Below are 21,726 nucleotides of genomic sequence, written 5' to 3'. Positions count from 1 at the left end.
TTAACTGAGTGGGCAAGCTTTTGCGCCAGGATCTGGACGAGAAACAGCTTCCCCCTGAAGCTGGCGGACCAGTTGGTCCAGGGGTTGCAGTTTGTCTGTGATGCCTCGTTGGATGCGTCTCCCTCCGTTTCTAGGCTGTCCATGACCGCAGCGGCCCTTCAGCGAATTATGTGGATGATATCATTAGGGTCTTTGGGGGGGGAGTACTCTCCTTTTAAAGGCTGCCAGGGGCAAGGAGTCTCGTCGCAGATGTGGGCCCTTTTTTTTTTTTTCTCGGTTCATATGCGGCCTTTTCACCTCTCCGGATCTCAAGACAAAGGATCTAAGTCTGTCAGGACCTCCTCCGGAGGTTACAAGAGGACCTGGTCTAGTAAGCTGAGAGCGGGTTCTTCCAGACCTGCAGATAAGCTCTCTTCTGCCTGAAGGGGCGTCCTCACCCATGTCTGGGGTGGGGGGACATTTTCGCTATTTTCCGGACCCATGGACCTCCCTGACGGGGGTCTACAAGCTGGTTCTGTCCGGCTACAATATCAAGTTTCCAGTGAGGTTCTTTCCTTCCAACCTGCGTTTGTCCCCAGACCACCTGCTGGGGGTCTCTTTGGGTCAGTGCAAGACTTTCTACCACAATGGGGGATTGTTCCAGCTCCAAACTCCAAACGTTTTTAAGGTTTCTAGTCAAACCGGTTTACAGTTCCCAGGAAGGATGGCAAGGTACATCCAATTGTGGACCTTGGAGCTTTGAAAAGCTTTGTGCACGTACAGAAGTTCCGAATGGAGTCCATTCGTGCGGAACTGGCATCCCCACATCAAAGGACGCTTACCTTCATATTCCTATATATGTCTGTCATCAGCGTTTCCTCCACTTTGCCGTGGGCGAGGAGCATTATCAATTCATGGCATTACCCTTTGGTCTCACCTCAGCTCATCGAGTATTCACAAAAGCGTTGCCCCCGGTGTTGGCATTGTAGCGTCAACGGGGGGAATGGGGTACTGGGTACCTGGACGCTCTTCTTCTGCAAGCAGAGTTTCCGACTGCTCTAAAGGACAACCTGGAAATTACTGTACTGACTCTGCAGGAGTTCGGTTGGAAATTGATCTTTCAAAAATCTGCTCTGGTTCCATCCACCAAGTTGGACTATCTTGGTCTGACTCTGGACTCGCACTCGGCTTCAGCCAGGGTGTTTCTCCCAGGGGAAAAACTTCAAAAGCTGCAGGATGCGATTTGGCTCCTGTTTTCCAGCAGTCGGTCATCTTTCAGAACTTGCGTGAGGGTGCTGTGCCTGGTGGTGTCTACCTTTTTTGAGGCGGTTCCGTTTGCACAGTTCCACTTGAGACCTCTGCAAAGAGAGATTCTTACCAAATGGGACAAGAATCCACAGACAATCTGATCCCTTTGAGCCTGGATACGAGAGGGTCCCTGATGGTGGCTTCTCTTTCCGGCGCTTCGACAGGGCAAATCCACCCTTCCCCTGTACTGGATGGTGGTCTCCACGGTTGCCAGCCTTTTACGGGTTGGGAGGCGTTTTTGGGCACAGATGTGCTTAAGGGGTCTGGACTCTGGAGAAGTCAAGACTCCTGATCAATATACTGGAACTTCGGGCGATAAAAATTGTCTGGCTCATTGGACAAATCGCCTTTAGGGGTGCCTGGTAAGGATTCAATGGGACAATGTCACGGCCGTGGCGTATGTGAATCACCAAGGGGGCACAAGAAGTGTCCTGGCGGCTCGGGAGGCAGCCAGCATTCTAAGGTTCAGCTGTGTCAACGGTGGGGAACTTCCGCAGTGGACCTGTTGGCCTCTCGTCTTAATAGGAAGGTACATAGAATTGAGGCAAGGTCTCGGGATCCTCTGGCCGACGCCACAGACACACTGGTGGTTCCTTAGGGCCAGTATCATCTGATATACGCCTTTCCCCCGCTAAAGCTTCTGACGAGTCTTATGCAAAGAATCGAGGCAGAAGGGATCCAGTCATCCTAGTGTTTCCAGACTGGCCTTACTGGTCTTGGTAAGCTGATCGGGTACGGCCTGTCGCCCCTTGGAGCCTTCCTTTCAGAGAAGATCTATTGGCCCAGGGGCCAAATTTTCCACCCTGCTTTACAGGCGCTGGCTTTAACGGCTGGGCTGTTGAAATTCAGGAGCTGAATGATGGGGGGTTGTCGGAATCGGTGATTCCCACGCTCGTAAAGGCTAGAAAATATAGGAAGATTTACCATCGTGCCTGGAAGACGTACATTGTGTGGTATGAGTCTCTTGGGGGTCATCCCTGTTCCCTTCCGGTGGCTCGGACTTTGGCATTCCTCCAACGAGGTGTTGAGCAGCGCCTGGCCTTGGGTACCATCAAGGGCCAGGTTTTCGGCCTTGCAGGTCTTCTTTTACCATCCTTTGGCTATGCATTCTTTGTTTCACACCTTTTATTCAGGGGGTTCGCCACTTGGCTCCCCCAATTCTGTCTCTGTTGCCTCCCTGGGATCTCAATTTGGTGCTGTCGGTTCTCCAGTAACCGCCTTTCAAAAATATTTACAAGCTTCCTCTGCTTACATTGTCCCAGAAGGGTAGCCTTCTTGGTGACTATTACTTCTGCAGGCAGGGTGTCGGAGCTGGCGGCGTTGTCTTGTTGTTCACCTTACCTGGTGGCTCACAGAGATAAAGTGGTGCTTCGCCCTTGTCAGTCTTTCCTTCCTAAGTTTCTTTCTGGTTTCCATCTGAATGAAGACATTGTGTTGCCTCCCCTGTGTCCTAAATCTAAACATCCTAGGGGGGTTGCCTTGCACTCTCTGGATGTGTGTCGGGCGATCAGAGTGTACCTTGCTGCAGTCGTTTAGGAAATCAGCCTTACTGTTTGACCTTACAGATGGACCACGCAAGGGGTTTTAGTCGCATCTGCCGCAATAATTTCCAGATGGACAAGACAGATAGGGGTGCAGGCCTAATCGATCAAGGGTCAGCTCCCTCCCTTTCCTGTTAGGGTGCTTTCTACGCAGGCGCTTAGTGCCTCTTGTGCTTTCCGCCATCAGGCGTCCGTGATACAGGTTTTCAAGGCGGTCACCTGGGCGTCTGTGCACACTTTCAGGAAATTTTATAAAATGGATGTACTGCCATCTGCAGATGCTTCTTTTGGCTGCAAGGTTTTGCAGGCCACTGTTTGAGAGGACCTAGTCCTCTTTGAGGGTGTATTGTTTTTCAGGTGAGCTCTGGTTGAGCTCCATTTTACCTGGTTGGCTAGGTTTAGCCTTTTGGGAATTTTTTTCTGCTGTTTTTTTTCCCACCCCCTCATGTTTAACACTGCTTTGGGACGTCCCAATGGTTAAGAAGTTTCTGGAGCTGTGTCCGTCAATGAACGGAAGAGAAAATTGGATTTTTGTCTTACTGTTAAATCTTTTTCTCTGACGTTCATTGACGGACACAGCACCCACCCCTCTATTTTTCTTCTGACACTGCTTGCAACAAAACTGAATGGCTATAGCAGAGTGTGCGAGTATATCCCCTGGGACTGCCCCATAGGCGTGGTAAAGCTTTTTCCTGCCTAGTGTCCTACTCTTGTAGGGGGCCTCATAGCCCAATGGTTAAGATTCTGGAGCTATGTCCATCAATGAACATGAGAGAAAAGGATTTTACGGTAAGACAATAATCCAATTATTTGCCCACTCTGGGTCATTATCTAGGTTTTTAAATAAATAGTTCACCATGACAGCCTCGCAAGTATTACTTCAGCAAGGGAAGTCAACAATGGATGGGTTTCTTGTTTCCCTCATGACAATTTTTTTTTTAATGTAACTGATAGTGACATAACTTTTGAGGGGAATCAATATGTATAACTTGTATGCAGAGACAGTTTACTTCAGATCTTCTTTGTTTTCTGCTGAAAGTTATTTGATATATAGTCTCTTCCCACTATATTTGTAATTTTCCATTCAGATATTGTTTTTCTTCAAAAATCCTAAGTTATGTTAACCTAACTGCATATGTGTAAATGTAGGCCCAGTGAATTGACCATTGTTGTTTTTTTGTTTTTTTTTGCAGTCATCTGACTTTATTAAGCAGAACATTGTTGTATCTGGTGGATTTCTTGGCGGTTTCTTGCTGGGTCTTGCCTCTTAAGAAGTGACAGTGAAGCAGCAGCTGTGAATTGTCTCACAGGACTGGAATCTGAGTGGAAGTAAAATCAAGATGATGGAAAATACCTGTCTGCTAACAAAGATGCCTTCTTTTGTTTTTTCTCTAGAGCGGGTTTTCTTAAAAACGCTTATCTATAGGGAGTGCTTGCAAAGATCTCATGGTATAGTCTGCTCCATCATCTAAGGACTGAAAGTTGTTCGTTATACCAGATCATTACTTGTATTGCTGTTTGTCTACTGATATTAGTTGAGAACAAAAGCAAATTTGTGGACTTTATTCTTGTTTTGTGGTTTTACCATAGCTGTCAACATAATGGGTCTACAGATGCTCATGTTAGTGTTAACTCGTATGTCTACTTTTTATATTTATTTAATGGTGTGTATTTTTCTGACTAGTGCCAAAACAATGTACTGTAATTGGCAATCAAAGGCCCATCAGTGAATGTTAACCTCACAAAGAAAAAAAAAATTCACTGTGTGCAATAACTAATTCTACACCAGTAGACTCCATAGAAGTTGCAAAAATAAAAAGAATATTGCGTTACATTATGTAGGATTTATTCATCATGCTGTGGCTTCTAAGTGGAATACACAAGACAAAAGCACTTATACCAACACAAAAGAAATGTACACGTCATGAGGAAACGTTTATCCCTTCGATATTTTCTAGATCTTTGCATGTGTTCTAAATGTGGTCTTATCTGCATTTAGGTTGTAATAATGAATAGGCCTCTTCAGCACTTTACATTACTGTATCTCTGCTGAAGCTATTGTTTCAACAAATAGGGTAAGCTAAGAACGCATAATCTTTTTTGGGTACAAATTCTAGTCATTGAGTCTGGTACTCTAAACTATTAAGGTCTGAGTTGAGAGTGTTTATCCCCTGAGAGGAGTTTGGAACTGATGCAGACGTATCCTCTCGCTCCCCAATAAAGCTGAAGCTACCCAAGAGGAGATAAGCTGTGGATGGGAAAAAGAAAACCAAAGAAGAAACTTAATAAGCAGCTGAAGGAGCCATTTAAGATATTAAATGTTTTTCACCTGGTGAACCTGCCAGTAAGCCTGCTACTGTAGGTAAGCAGATTATGCTTGTAGAGTGAAGGGGCCTTGGGCGCTATTGATATAGTGTGCAAGTATGGATATCTTACCTCTTGAGATGCCCTCCTCCAGTGATGGCAGCTTCACACAATCTGTTGCTTCTCCTGATCCTGCCTCCATATCCAGTGGCCCCCTCATTGGGCCATAGGATGGTCAGTGATGATGCAACTTCTGCAGAGTAATTAGTATATTTTCATTACCTTGGCACTACGCTCCACTCGTTGGCAGCTTACAGAATGGCATGAGGGTCTGTCCCCACCTTTATCCAAATCCGCATTCACAACTTCTTGATAAGGGAAGTAGGGTCCACCAGCTGCAAGGTAAATATTCTCTCTCTCCCAAACAGATTTTTCTTTTTTTTTTTTCCCTACCTGAGGACGGATAAGCTGTTAATCGGTATGATTTCGGTTTTATCTACCTAAATACTGGGCAGTTTTAAAATTCACCCCCTTCCTTACCAGGCCAATTTTCAGCTTTCAGTGTTATCACTTCGACAATTGCGTGATTATATTGATAGCACTGTACCCAAATTAAATTTTTAAAATTTTTATTTAGACAGAGCTTTCTTTTAGCGGTATTTAATCACCATTAGGTTTTTTATTTTTTGCTAAACAAATGAAAAAAGACTAAAAATTTTGGAGAAAAAAAAACATTTTTCTTAGTTTCCGTTATAAAATTTTGCAAGTAAGTAATTTTTCTTCTTCAATGATGTGCACTAATGAGGCGGAACTGATGGGGCCCTGATTATCAGTGTAAACAGTGTTCTGTCAGGCTTGCCAGTTATCGTAATTCCTTTCCTCACACAGACACAGAAAGAAAAGGACTGCCGATAACCGGCAAGCCTGTTTACATGTGATCAGCTGTTATTGGACACAGCTGCTTACATGGTAAAGGGTCACTGTGATTGGCCATTTACCCTAATCTGTGATCAGCTGTCTCCAAAGGACACAGCAGTCACAGAGTGCTCCTGATGCGCGCCGCAGGGGTTGGGGTTCTGGGAGGACTTTTTTGAACACCCAGAACTATTGTACTGTTCTGTAGCCATCTTTTGGCTATAGCATTGTACTAAAGTGATTAATACTGCTTTCAGCTATCCTAATATTGATTGGACAGGTGGAATCATGCATTCAACTAAGGCTCATCATTTCTTGAATGTAATGCAGGAAAGTTTTTGGGTCAAATGGTGGAAGCCCCAACTAGAAAAAATGCTCTAATTACAAAAAACACAGTGCTGATTGCATAAGTTGAAGTAAGGGATAACGTGATCATGGAGTAATGTTATTTGCTACAAATTATAGAAAAGGGAGACGTAAGGTAGGTCAAGAACACTAAATTCCAAACATTAAGCTTTACTAAGCTGCGCTCAATGGTACTAAATGGGATCAACTTGTAATAAAGAACACTGAAGAGAAGTGGGAGTGCTTTAAGGACATACTAAACAATTATATTTTTGAGTGCATTCCAATGGATAACAAATTTGAAAAAAACAAGTTAAACCTTGGTCACTAAATACTAATGTAAAATGGCAAAGCAATGAGAAAAAAACTGTCCTTAAATAAAAAATACAAGACCAAAGGGTCGACGTTGACATTCCAAAAAAGAGTGCAGTAAGAAATGCAAGAGTACAATCAGGGCAGCTAAAATTGACTGAGAGACATATTGCGGAGGAGAGTGAACAAATCCCAAAGAATTTTCCAAATAAATGTATAAACACTTTAAAGAGGTTGTACACTCGTTCAAAAAAAATTTTTTTTTCTTACAACCTGCAAGAGAAAGACATAATGAGCTAGTATGCATCGCATACTAGCTCATTATGAAATACTTACCTTAGAACGAGCCCCCGCCGTGCCGCTCTCTTACCTGTATGACGAGCGACATGTTCAGTCGCCCGTCTTCCGGGATCGCGGCATCCGGCCATCTGATTGGCCGGAGCCGCGGTGACGTCACTCCCGCGCACGCGCGCGGGAGCCGACGGTCACGGCACGGGGCTCTGAAGGAACGGCACGATCAGCCGTTCCTTCAGAGCGCATGCGCCAGTGACGTCACTGGCTGCATTAAAGGTAAATATCTCCTAAACCGTACATGTTTAGGAGATATTTACAGTATCTATAGGTAAGCCTTATCATAGGCTTACCTATAGGTACAACTTCCTGAGGAGGGTTTACTTCCTCTTTAACATATGCAAAAAAAATGTAATACTAGATTTAAATAAACATCAAAGGGTCGCTGTAAGTCATGTTTCAATTCTGCAATCACATTAAGTGTTCAAACACTATTACGACTTGCCAGGCAACTTGGTCAGCCTGGCAAGTCGCGCACCGTCGGGTCCATTGAGTAGTACAGGACCGGTTCTAATAGGAGCGACACAAGTCGCTCCGACTTAGAAAAAGGGTCCTGTACTACTTCGGGGCGACCTGGAGGCGACTTGCATAGACATTAATTTCATGAAGTCCGCGCAAGTCGCGCCGAAGTCGTGGTGCACGCGACTTCACAGGTCGCCCCCTAGGTCGGAGCGACCTAATGTGAACGGGGGTTTAGCGTCCAGACATTTTTTGTTTTGCCAAACTACTGCATGAACAACATTGACTAGTGTCCACAGGAATTGCTCTGCATGATGTTTCAATTTCTTCCTGTAGTGCAGTCAGTGTAGGTGGTTTTGTACAGTACTCCACATCCTTTAGTTTTCCCCACAGATAGAAATTGAGGGGTGTTATTTCCAGGGAACGTGGAGGGAATTCAACAGCACCTTTATGGTTCTATCCAACATCTTGGCTCTCACATCTCAAGATAGGCTCTCACATCTCGGTGGTAGTGAGGTGGTGCGACATCTTGCTGGAGATAAAATTGCTCATATGCATAAACCGCACAAATGGCTGGTAACATGATGACATCAATAATGGTGCAACTACTGACATCTTTATTGGAAACATAATACTACACAATAATGCCATAATTCAATTCGGACTTTAAAAAAAAGGGCCTAGATAACTGTTGAAATGTGTATACAGTTTTTTGGGCCCCTCTGTATTAATAACAAAAAGGTGAAGTCTGAAAATATTGTCCAGTGTTGAAAAAAGAATGGAAATGCCTAACCTGAATACATCACTAGGACCGGATGCCTTACACCTGAGAGTTCTCAAGGAACGAAGCCATGTTATAGCCATCCCATTATCCCTAATTTTTAAGGACAACTTGTTGACTGGAATGGTACCAGTTGACTGATCTAAAGCAAACCTGGTACCAATATTCAACAAAGGGCCGAGATATATACCTGGAAACTACAAACCAGTCAGCCTAACATTCAAAGTATGCAAACTAATGATAAGGGACCATATCCTAGATTTTTTTAAAATAAAAATAGAAATATTAGAAGTAACCAACAGATTTATATAGGACTGTTCTGGCCAGACCAACATTAACATTCTATGAGGAGGTAAGTTGTAATTTGGATAGAAAAAGACCTGTGGAGGTATCTACTGTAGATTTAACTAAAGCATTTGATAAAATACCCTATAAATGTTTAATTTACAAATTAAGGTCTTTTGGCATTGATAATCTATGCAACTGGATAAAAACTGGTTGCAGGAGAACATCAAGAGGGTGGTAGTAAATGGCATATTTTCTGAATGGACAGAGAGAGGGCTCTGTCCTGGAACCAATATTGTTTAGTTTGATATACCGAAAAATTTCCCAATCCACACATTTTAGGTGTGTAAATGCATGCACATACTGTATGTGTAAACTCATTCTAGAGGCTAGAATAAATGAAAATTCTAAGCTATAGAATGAGTTTACACACATACGCTTCCAAATGTCATGTAAATAAAAATTCTGCACAAAAAATGCATAAAAAACAAAAGAAAAAAGGAAATCCAACTGAATGTGCTTATGGGTGCTGAAGTCTTTAAAATGTGTCTAACTTCCTTGTTCGTGAACACTATATGTGTATGCAGACTTCACTGCAAAAAATTTAAATCAAGATTACTAAACTGTTTGCCACATGTAAAAGTGCAAAAAATACAGTGGGGAAAATAATTATTTGATCTCCTAAAGATTTTGTAAGGTTGTCCACTTACAAAGAAATTAATAGTCTATAATTGTTATCATAGGTGTATTTTACCCACTTTCCCTCTAGGCAATTATACCCCCTTCCCACCCAAGCCAATTTTAGCTTGCAGCACTTTCACACTTGAAATGACAAATAGTCATGCAACACTGTACCCATATGAATTTTTTGTTCACACAAATAGAGCTTTCTTTTGGTTGTATTTATTCACCACTGGGTTTTTTTATTTTTTTGCACTATAAATAAAAAAGACATTTTGTTAAAAAATGCATTTTTCTTCATTTCTGTTATAAAAGTTTGCAAATTAGTAATTTTTCTTCAGAAATTTTGACCAAAATTTATACTGCTACATTCTTTGGTAAAAATAACCAAAATCACTGTATATTATTTGATCTTTGTGACGATTATAGAGTCTACAACAGGGATCCTCAATTTACGGCGCGCCAGCTGTTGCAGAACTACACATCCCATGATGCATTGTAAAACTCTGACATTCACAGACAAGACTAGGCATGATGGGAATTGTAGTTCCTGAACAACTGGAGGGCCATAGTTTGAAGACCCCTGGTCTACAAGCTATGGTGCCAGTAATAGAAAATTGATCACACCTGATGTACTGATCTTGTTTCTTAAAACACTAACAAGCCAGGACAGTACAAATACCCCCCAAATGACCCCTTTTTAGAAAGTAGACATTCCAAGGTATTTACTAAAAGGCATGGTGAGTTTTATGAAGTTTTAATTTTTCCCTCAATTCTTTGCAAAATGAAGATTTATTTTTTGCACAAAATTGTCAAACTAAAAGGTTATTTCTCTCACATGGCATTTGCATACATTCAACTACACACCAAAATGCATTCTGCTACTCCTGCTGAGTATAGCAATACCAAATGTGTGAGACTTTTTCACAACCTAGCCACATAGAGAGGCCCAACATGCAGGGAGTGTCAGCTGTTTTAAGAGCATAAATTACACTTCTAACTTATAGAAGAAACCACTGGATAGAATGCAAAGTGATCCTCTGCGCTTAGGAGTAGAAGTGAATAAATCAATAATTCAATATAGCAAATTCCAAATAACAAAGTTGCTGCTACTTAATAAATGATGATATAATAATTGAAATAACTAGATGTAAAAAAAATGACCGAAATTTCAGTTGCGCAGGGATGGTGACACCCTCCCACCATCCAAATATAAACCAATGCAGATACAAATCTATAACCATAAATGGCTGAATATGTAAATGTTAGGATAAATACATACACTAAATGAATATGCATAAAATCAATATAGCATACAATCCGAATAAAAAGGAGTCCATCAAAAGTCCACAGAGCAGATGATGTATGAAGAAAGAAGAGATATGCTCCTCCAAACGGAAACGCTGGTGCAAATCACTGGTGTAATGATTTAGGGGACACCCTCACTCACCACCACAACAGTGCGAGGAATATAGTTAAATTGCAGACTGTTAGCATACAAGGTTTGTATTTAATCAGCAACAAATACTATATGTCATTGTTGTGTGCCTATTACGTTGTATGACCACTGGATGGCAGTGTTACATTTGTGAGTTCATGTTTTGTCTATGCCTCAAAGAGTAATAAAGAAGAGTTCCTGCTCAGAACAGGAAGCAGTGTTCAGTGAAACAACAGACTGTCTGCCTGTGCATTGTTTTAGCCCCAAAAGGTTATATCTAACAGGTTATGGGCCCAGGACATGTTACAGAAGCCCAGGATATAATACAGATTACCCCTGGATATAGCCAGATACAGTGAGCTAAAGCAAGCGAGTACAGGAGACAGCAACAGAAAGACAAACAGCAGAAATGGCTGCTGCCATCCCCTCAGCAAAGTTCTCCATTGCAAATCTGACAAATCAGAACTACCAATCTTGGAAATTCAAGATGAAAATGCTGCTTATAAGAGAAGGTACGTGGAAATGTATAAATGAATCAAGACCTGCACAGCCCGCAGAGGAGTGGTTAGACAGAGATCAGAAAGCACAGAGCACAATCTCCCTGTGCATAGATGATGATCAAATCATACATATATGTAACTGTCAGACTGCTAAAGACATGTGGGAAGAGTTACAGAAAGCACATGAAAGAGTTAATCTCAGCAATAAACTGTATTTAATCAGAAAGCTCTATCAGACTAAGCTACAGAAAGACCAGGACATGCAGGACTATATAAGACAGACCTTAGAGATGGTGGAGAGAATGAGAGGGATTGGAGAAGAAATAAAAGATTTCCATGTTGCAGCACTGTTATTAAGTGGACTTCCTGAAAGTTAGACACTTGTCACAGCACTAGATACACGTCCAGATGATGATCTGACACTGGAATATGTTAAAGGCAAGCTTGTGGATGAATACAAGCGCAAAACTGAAAGCATGAGTAATGTGAGTGTGTGTTCAGAGACAGCTTTAAAGACAAAATTCAAAAATAAACACAGTAACGTGCAGCTAGAAAAGCGGGAATGCTTTGTGTGCAAGAAACCAGGACACCTAAAAGCAGATTGTAGAATCTGGAAAGCTAGAATGCAAAAACAAAGTGCATTGCAACAAGCTAAGAATGTCATAGAAACAAAGGAGTATGCATTCGGATCCAAAAATGGTGTCACCTCTGTGCAAGCATGGTGTGTGGACTCAGGTGCTACAAGTCACATGACAAATGACCGAAGTTTCTTCACTCAGCTTGATGAAAGCAAAACAGAAGGGATAACTACAGCTAATGGACAATTTATGAAATCAGTGGGAATAGGAGATGGCTTTCTATACTGTCCTATCTCTCCAGATATCACTAAAAAGATCCATATGAGGAATGTTCTGTATGTGCCAGATCTTGAAAGCAACCTTTTGTCAGTAAAGAAAGTCACTAACCAAGGCAATGTAGTCACATTTCAGGGTGACAGTTGTATCATAACAAAAGGGGATTGCTTGCTTGCAAAGGCTAACATCATAGATGAACTCTATCAGCTGAACTGCAGTGAAATGGTTAAAATAGCCAAAGAGGATAAACATTCAAACTGCATCCACACTTGGCACAGACGATTGGGGCACAGAAATTCTGATACAATAAAGAAAATAGTTGAGAATAACTATGCAAGTGGTATTAAGATTAATCCATGTGATCACATAATGATTTGTACCAGCTGTATTAAAGGAAAAATGGCAAGGACACCTTTTCCCAAGCAGACCAACAGCAAATCCCAAAAACCTCTGGACTTAATACATTCAGATCTTTGTGGTCCAATGAAAACTATGACTCCAGGAAAGAAAAAGTACTTCCTGACCTTCATTGATGATTACTCCAGGTATACCACAGTATTTCTACTTCACAATAAAGATGAAGTGCCAGAGAAATTAGAAGAGTATCTCGCTCAAGTAAATAATATTATTGCCCAGAGTACTACGAACAGATAATGGCTCAGAATATACAAGTGGTAAAACACAAGCCATTCTCAGGAAGCATGGAATTATGTTCCAGACAACAGTTCCATTTAACCCAGAGCAAAATGGAGTTGCAGAGAGAATGAACCGCACACTATGTGAAAGTGGGAGGAGCATGCTATTTGATGCTGATATGCCAACTACATACTGGGGAGAAGCTATCACAACTGCATGTTATCTTCAAAATCGTTTGCCGGTAAAAGCAACAACAAAAACTCCATATGAACTGTGGAACAAAAGGAAACCAGATTTAAGACACATCAGAATTTTTGGAAGTAAAGCCTATGTACACATTCCAAAAGAAAAACGTACAAAATGGGATGCATGTGCAAAAGAAGGTGTGGGGTACAGTGAATCTCAAAAAGGATACAGGATTTTACATCAAGACACGAACAAAGTAACAGTCAGCAGAAGTGTGATTATTGATGAAAGTTCTGTGTGCTCAAAGTTTGAACAACAGACTCAAACTTTTCAAACTGAGAAAGAATCAACATCAGTCACTCAAGAAAATAAGGAAAGTGATACAGAAATAGAAATAACTGCAGAAGAATCAAAACCTGAAACTGAACCAGAAATACCTTCAGTCAGAAAATCAACCAGAATCAATAAAGGTGTTCCAGCTGAACGTTTATCTTACATAGCTCGCAGAGCTGTTCAAACTGAACCAGGTTCATGGAAAGAGATGCAGAAACTGCCAATGCATGAGAAACAAGTATGGTATAAAGCCGCTGATGAAGAAATTACATCACTCAAAGATCTCCAGACATGGACACTTTCAGAGCTACCTCACCTGTTTACCACATGCCATAGGATGTAAATGGGTTTTTAAAACCAAATGTAACTCTGAAGGGAAAGTCTGTCGGTACAAGGCAAGGCTGGTTGCTTAAGGTTACTCACAGAAGTTCGGTGAGGACTATGATGCTACTTTTGCTCCAGTTGCTAAACAAAGTACTTTCAGAACACTAATGACAGTGGCTGCCATGCGTACAATGATTGTGAAACATCACGATATTAAGACAGCTTTTCTTAATGGTGATATTGAAGAAGAAATTTACATGTCACAGCCAGAAAGATATTTAAAAAAGGGACAAGAGCATCTTGTCTGCAAGTTGAATAAATCTCTTTATGGCCTTAAACAATCAGCTCGAGCATGGAACCTGAAGATTAATCAAGTTCTACTAAATGAAGGATTTACAAGAAGCAAAGCTGATCCGTGCCTATATGCTAAACAAGTAGACACTGAGTGGATGTATCTGCTAATTTATGTAGATGACCTGATCATTGCTCACAAAAACGACAATGAAATTGCAAAGTTAACAGGAGTACTCAACAAGCACTTTGAAACTAAAGACCTAGGTGAAGTGACATATTATCTTGGAATTGACATCCAGCGTGAGAAAGATGGAAGTTTCCTGTTGAATCAGAGTGCAAAAATTGAATCTATTCTTCAGCAATTCAATATGACAGAGGCGAAAGGAGCGAGCACACCTATGGATACATTCTATCCAAAGTTAGAAGGAGAAGATGATCTTCTCACATCCAATGAACAATACAGACAAGCAGTGGGGGCACTTCTCTACATTGCAACCACTACACGTCCAGACATTGCAGCCAGCATGTCTCTTCTTTGCAGGCAAGTTGATAAACCACGTCAAAGAGACTGGAATGCGATCAAAAGTTATGAGATATCTGAAACAGACAAAAGACTTAAATTTGAAACTATCAGCAAGTGGTGGTTTAAACCTTGTGGGATATGTGGACTCCGATTGGGCAGGTGATCACAGCACACGCAAATCCACAAGTGGTTACTTAGGAGACAGTCCTATATCATGGTCCAGCAAGAAACAGATGTCAGTGGCATTGTCCTCTACAGAAGCTGAATACATATCTGCAGCTTATGCCAGTCAAGAAGTTGTGTGGTTACAGCAATTACTCAAGGATCTTGGAGAAGCAACATCAGAACCTACCGTCTTATTTGAGGACAATCAGGCTTGCATTAAGCTTGCAACAAGTGAGAAAATTAATGGAAGAACCAAGCACATCAATGTCAGACATCATTACATTCATGACTTAGTTGATCAGAAAGTGATTGTACTTGTGTATTGTGAGTCGGAAAAAATGATTGCTGATGCTTTGACAAAGCCACTAGCTAGAACCAGATTTGTGGATCTTAGATCAGAAATGGGATTGACATAGATAGTAGTTGTTGAGTGGGGGTGTTAGCATACAAGGTTTGTATTTAATCAGCAACAAATACTATATGTCATTGTTGTGTGCCTATTACATTGTATGACCACTGGATGGCAGTGTTACATTTGTGAGTTCATGTTTTGTCTATGCCTCAAAGAGTAATAAAGAAGAGTTCCTGCTCAGAACAGGAAGCAGTGTTCAGTGAAACAACAGACTGTCTGCCTGTGCATTGTTTTAGCCCCAAAAGGTTATATCTAACACAGACTCACCAGAAATCAATGCCTCCCCACTCTCATGGAAAAGGCAACAACAGCTTATGTGTATGATGACAATTTCCTCCAATGTGGATTGCTGCAAATTCTGCTGACACTTCCTCTCAAGTGGTAATGGGATAGGATATACAGGGGATGTATATCCTATCTAACTTCTTGACTACCTATTACACTTTTGAAGGCCCTGGCCTGGAGTACTAGGATGGCACTGTAGAACACTGATGGCACTATAGGTCACTGATGAGCACTGATAAGCACTCACTGATCTGCACTGTAGTGGCACAATAGGGCACTAATGGCATGTAGGGGCACTGATGAGCACTGTAGGGGTACTAATGTGGCACTGATGGCACGAAGGATTGTGCCAACTCACGCTGCTGCAGTGTTTCTCCTCACACCAAGCTGAACTGGCCATGATCCCAGTTTGTTGATAAGTGATCGCTCCATTATTGGCTGATTGGCCCTGTACCCTGATCCATGATGCATTGGGTCCCGCTGACCCAGCCATCATGGACACTTCTGATTGTTTGCCCCAGAGGGGCTAGTTCTGGTTAGCCATCCAGACCTAGCCGGCCGCGCTGTAGCCGTCGTTCGGTTATAGCACGGTTGGCAAGTGGTAAATAATAGAGACAGAATAGCAACCAAAAATCCAGAAAAAACACGATACAAAGGTTATAAATTGAGTTGCAGTTCAGTAAGTAAAAAAGGAATTGATCCCAAAGCAAAACATGATTAAGTACATAGTAGAGAAACCCTTGTTGGTAAGCACAGAGGTAAGACGTTTTTTGTAGTTGGTTATCAGGTTTGCACACATCTCAGGAGGGATCTTGGTCCACTCTTCTTTACAGATCTTCTCTAAATCTTTAAGGTTTCTTGGCAACTCAAAGTTTCAGCTCCCTCCATAAATATTCTGTAGGATTAAGGTCTGGAGACTGCCTAGGCCACTCCATGACCTTAAATGTGCTTCTTCTTGAGCCGTTCTTTTGCTGCCTTGGTGGTATGTTTTGGGTCTTCGTCATGCTGGGAGACCCATCCACGACCCATCTAAAGTGTTCTGGCTGAGGGAAGAAGGTTCTCATCCAAGATTTTACAATACATGGCCCTGTCCATTGGCCCCTTAATGCGACAAAGTTGGCCTGTACTTTTAGCAGAGAAACAGCCCCAAAACATAGTGTTTCCACCTCGGTGCTTGACTGTAGGGATGGTAAGCTAAATTTTGGTCTTAACTGACCACAGCACTTTCTCCCATCCTCTGAATCATTTTAATGTTCATTGTCATACTTCAAACGGGCCTTCCTGAGGAGAGGGTCCTTGCGGGCGCTGCAGGATTTAAATCCATGGTGGTATATTGTGTTACCGATGGTGTGACTGTGGTCCCAACTGCCTTGAGATCATTCAGAAGCTCCTTCCGTGTAGTTCTTGACTTATCCGTCACTTTTCTCATGATCACCCTTACACCATGAGGCAAAATCTTGCATGGAGCTCCAGAGCTGGGGCAATTGATGGTTACTTTGTATTTCTTCTATTTGCGAATAAACACTCCAACAGTTGTCCCCTTCTCACCAAGCTTCTTGCTGATGGTCTTTTAGCCCATTCCAGCCATGTACAGGTCTACAATCTTGTCCATGATGTCCTTTGACAGCTATTCGGTCTTGCCCATGATGATGAGGTTTGAATGGATGAAAACGATTCTGTGGACAGGTGTCTTTTATACACATAAAAATTTGTCATTAGGAGTACCTTCCTTAATTGACAGGACAATCTGTGTACCACATGAGCACATACTGTAGCCAGTCTGTGGGAGCCAGAATTATTGTTGGTTGGTAGGGGATCAAATACTTAATTTACCCACTGAACTGAAACTCAATTTATAAAATTTGTATTGTGTTTTTTTTCTGGATTTTTGGTTGATATTCCGTCGCTATCATTTAAAATACACCTATGATAAAAATTATAGACCCTTAATTTCTTTGTAAGTGGGCAAACATACAAAATCTACAGGGGATCAAATAATTATTTTCTCTATTTTAAATAAATAAACAAAAGAAAATACAGCTAATGTCCATTGTATCAATAAGTCTTATTCGGGTAGGTGAACAGGTACTGGCGCCAATAGTAATACAGCTTCCTGAAGATGTCCAATTAAAGACTAAACTACTTGAGGCAGTGCTCCCCAACCCATATATTACATCCTATCCATGGAGCAAAAGCAAGCTTCTGATCTCAGGGTGGCAACGGTTATCTTAACTATAAGCACTCTATGTACCTGGTTCTGTTTCTTAGCACATATACATGTGAATGCGGTGTAATTGTTTTTATTTGGTTTAATAAAGTCGGCTGATTTGCACAATGAACCTTTTCCCTGATACAGTTATTTGCATCCTGTTACATGTGGTGACAAGATACACAGTGGGTCTAGCCAAAAAAGTACTAAGACCTATCTAGTAATAGAAGGTCCATCCATTGTGCTGAGTGTAAGTCCATGTGTGGTCACATGTTTGTTTGGTAATAATGGCTCCAGCACCTGCTCACCTACCTTTTGTTTTTCAAGCAACTATTATTTGAATGGGACTTATTGATAAATTGGACATTGGTTGTAATTTCTGTTGTTGTTCATTTATTTATTTTTTGCATTTCTACATGTGGCAAACTGTTTAGTAATCTTGATTCACATTATTTGGCAGTGTGGTCTATATACACCTATATAGGGTTCTCTAAATGCCATATGCCTCTAAATGCGCACAAATGTGCATGATTTACATCACCTGGCAGATTCAGCATAGATGGGAGCATTATATTACGCACATAATGTCACATGTGTCACTAACTGTGGTTCCTGATGAATAATGTCTGCATCGTGAAGTATCTTTACTCAGGCCACCAATCCAACATTTTGTATTAGTATTAGAAGTATTATTAGAAGGCAAATGCCGCCCTAGCCCCCCAGCCTAGTCTTCCCCTGGAAAAAAAAAAATAAGCCTCACCTAGATGAAGCAGCAAGAATCTGTATATTTTTTTTCCTGTTTGATTTCTTTTTTTTTTATTTAGCACGGGGAGTATAATATAAGAAATTCTTGCATGCAAGGTCCTCTTTAGCAAATTGCCTACTCTGCACTTTTACCCCCTTCCTGCCCAGACCAATTTTCAGCTTTTAGTGCTCTCACAATTTGAATGACAATTACTTAGTCATGCAACACTGTACATACTGTATATAACATTTTTGTGCTTTTTTTCACACAAATAGAGCTTTCTTTTGGTGGTATTTAATCACCACTGGGTTTTTTATTTTTTGCGCTATAAATGAAAAAAGGCCGAAAATATTGAAAAAAAAATGCATTTTTCTTTGCTTCTGTTATAACATTTAGCAAATTGGTAAATTAGAGTCTACAAGCTATGGTGCCCGTGGCAACGGCCTATCTCATTTCTTGAGACACTAACAAGCCAAGGCTGTACAAATCCCCCCATTTGACCCCTTTTTGGAAAGTAGACATTCCAAGCTATTTAGTAAGAGGCATGGTGAGTTTTTTTTAAGTTGTCATTTTTTTTTATTTTCACAAAATTGTCATAATAACAGGTTTTTACTCTCACATTGCATATGCATACTTGCAACTACATCCAAAAACACATTCTGCTACTCCTCTTGAGTATGACGATACCACATGTGTGAGACTTTTTCACAGCCTAACCACATACAGAGGCCCAACATGCAGAGAGCATTGTCGGGTGTTCTAGGGACATAAATGCACATCTAATTTCTCGACAACCAATCACATTTTTTTAAGGCCCTGACGCACCAGGACAGCTGAATTACCCCCAAAATGACCCCATTTAGGAAAGCAAACACCCCAATGTATATTCTAAGAGTCTTTTGAAAATGTCATTTTTTTTCCACTAGTTTTTGAAAATCATGGAAAGAAAATGAAAACATATTTTTTTTTTACACAAAGTTGTCCATTTATAAGATCTTTCTAATGCACAGCATGTATATACCAAATATTACTCCTCAAAATATATTCTGCTACTCCTCCTGAGTATAGTGATACTAGATGTGCACTGAAAAGCAGCAATGATCAGCTACACTGATGGGCACTGATGAGGTTCCACTGCTGAGGCAGCACTGATATGCAGCACTGTGTGACACTGATGGCAATGTGGCACTGATGACACTGATGGCACTGCTAACACTGATGGCACTGTGACATTGATGACACTGTGACACTGATGACCCAGGTGACACTATAGCACTGTGACACTGATGGAACTGTGACACTGATGGAACTGTGACACTGAGGGCACTGTGACACTGATTGCACTGAGGCACTGTGACACTGATGGTACAGTGACACTGATAACACAGATGACAGTATAGCACTGTGACACTGATGGAACTGTGCCACTGAGGGCACTGTAACACCGATGACACAGATGACACTATAGCACTGTGACACTGAGGGCACTGTGACACTCATGACACAGATGACACTATAGCACTGTGACACTGAGGGCAATGTGACACTGATGGGCACTGTTTTGACACTGTAGTAAGCTGTAGCAAAGTGTTACAACTCACTGTGATCACAGGGTCTCTCCTTCCCTCATACTCAGTCTCTGTGTGAGGGAAGGAGAGCTGTCAATAGGAGATGATTTCACGTGTTTACATTTATTATCGTTTGTCATTGGGCACAGCGATCACGGTAAAAGGCTATTGTGATTGGCGGTGTCCATGGGACATGGCAGTCACATATTCTTTCTGATGCGCACCCGAGGGGGGGTGGGAAGCATGCTCCCGAGAGGACGTCCATGTACACCCTACCGGCATTGGAAGCCCGTGCTGTAGCAGTTTGTGGGCGGCAAGCAGTTAAAATTGATACCAAACAATATAAATACTAGCCTGCCCAATGTGTCACCAACTTTGTCACGCACCATTTGCACAGGCATTCTGTCACAGTCTGATTGACAGCTGCATGCAGATATCAATGGGCATCGATCACGGTAGGTGATTGCGGCTGAAGGCACACAAAGTGTGTCCAGCTGCAAACATTGCTGGTGATTTCTGGCTGTGCAGACAGGCACACATATCTGAGGCCGCCAACAGTCTATTAATGCCATGTAGAGGCTCAGCAGCCTCTGCTATCTGCATGAAACTGTCTATCCCAGCAGCAATAGATATAATAGCAATAGCAGTAGATTTCTGCTGCTGGGATATGCAGCATGGCAAAATGCCTAAGCAAATAGTGCTTAAGGGCATGTTTACATAAGCGTTACCCTCTGAAGAGTGATCTGTGATGGGTTGCTTTTCAGAGGGTGTTTGACAGAGATGACAGAGGAGGCAATATCTTACATAGTTACATAGTAAGTGAGGTTGAATAAAGACAATAGTCCATCCAGTTCAACCTGTGTAGGTGGGTGTGGACCTATTCATTTCTCATACCCCTGAATGTTTTGATCCTTGAGATGTATGTCCAAGAGTCTTAAAAGTAGCCATACTCTCCGCAGTTACTACCATTTGTGGCAGGGAATTCCACAGTCTTGTAGCCCTTACAGTAAAGAACCCCCTGCGTAGCCTAAGGTTAAATCTCTTCTCTAAATGCATTGTATGACCTCGTGTCCTCATGCATTCCTTGCGACCGAATAGTTTTTATTCCATGCTCTGATCACCGTTGACGTATTTGTAAATTACTATTATGTCCCCTCTCAGGCGTCTCTTCTCCAGGGAGAATAAATCAAGTGCTTCTAAATGCTCTTCGTAATAAAGGTCTTCTAATCCCCTAATATGTTTTGTTGCCCTTCTCTGTACTCTCTCAAGCTTCAATACATCCCTTCTGAGGACTGGCGGCCAGAACTGGACAGAATACTCCAGATGTGGTCGGACCAGAGTTTTATAAAGTGGTAGGATTATAGTTTTATCTCTGGAATACATCCCCTTCCTTATGCATGCCAACATTCTGCCGGGTTTGGCAGCTGCAGCTTGACATTTCATGCTATTGCCTAATCTATCTTCCACTAAGACCCCCAGATCTTTCTCCATTTTTGATACCCCCAGAGGTTCCCCCCTAGCTTGTATATTGCTTTTATGTTATTGGTCCCTAAGTGCAATACCTTGCACTTATCCACATTAAACCTCATTTGCCATGTAGTTGCCCGCTCTGTTATTTTGTTCAGGTCATCACGATGAGAAGTTATTGCCCTGCTCAATTTTGTGTCATCTGCAAAAACTGAGATCGAGCTACTGACCCCGTCCTCAATGCTTTTTATGAATAAATTGAACAAAATTGGTCCCAGAACTGAGCTTTGGGGGCCCCCACTTACCACCCCAGACCAGTCCAAGTATGGGTTGTTTATTACCACCCTTTGGACATGCCCCTTCAACCAGTTCCTTATCCAAGAGCAAACCTCGTGGTCGGTGCCTGTTGCCCTTAATTTATAAATCAAGCGTTTGTGGGGAACTGTATCAAATGCCTAAGCAAAATCCAGGTACACCACACCCACAGGTCTCCAACTGTCTAGCTCACAACTAACCTCCTCGTTGA

General features: G+C 41.8%; 2 protein-coding genes across 2 annotated transcripts in view; one reads left to right on the top strand and one right to left on the bottom strand.

Moving 5' to 3' along the window:
• FUNDC1 (FUN14 domain containing 1) overlaps positions 1-4,660 on the top strand; it is a 39,926-nt gene extending 35,266 nt beyond the window's left edge. Inside the window, exon 5 of the mRNA XM_082248368.1 lies at positions 4,022-4,660. Within this exon, the coding sequence (XP_082104494.1) occupies positions 4,022-4,099 (78 nt within the window). The 3' untranslated portion in view covers positions 4,100-4,660. The remainder of the gene's footprint in view (positions 1-4,021) is intronic.
• KDM6A (lysine demethylase 6A) overlaps positions 1-21,726 on the bottom strand; it is a 794,872-nt gene that overhangs the window by 584,913 nt on the left and 188,233 nt on the right. The gene's annotated exons all lie outside the window — the stretch shown is intronic.

The sequence above is a fragment of the Pelophylax lessonae genome (assembly GCF_965119305.1).
Source record: "Pelophylax lessonae genome assembly, chromosome: 2".
NCBI classification, from domain to species: Eukaryota; Metazoa; Chordata; class Amphibia; order Anura; family Ranidae; genus Pelophylax; species Pelophylax lessonae.
The sequence above is the reverse complement of the archived record's forward strand: the minus strand, read 5'-3'. Positions and strand labels throughout refer to the sequence as shown.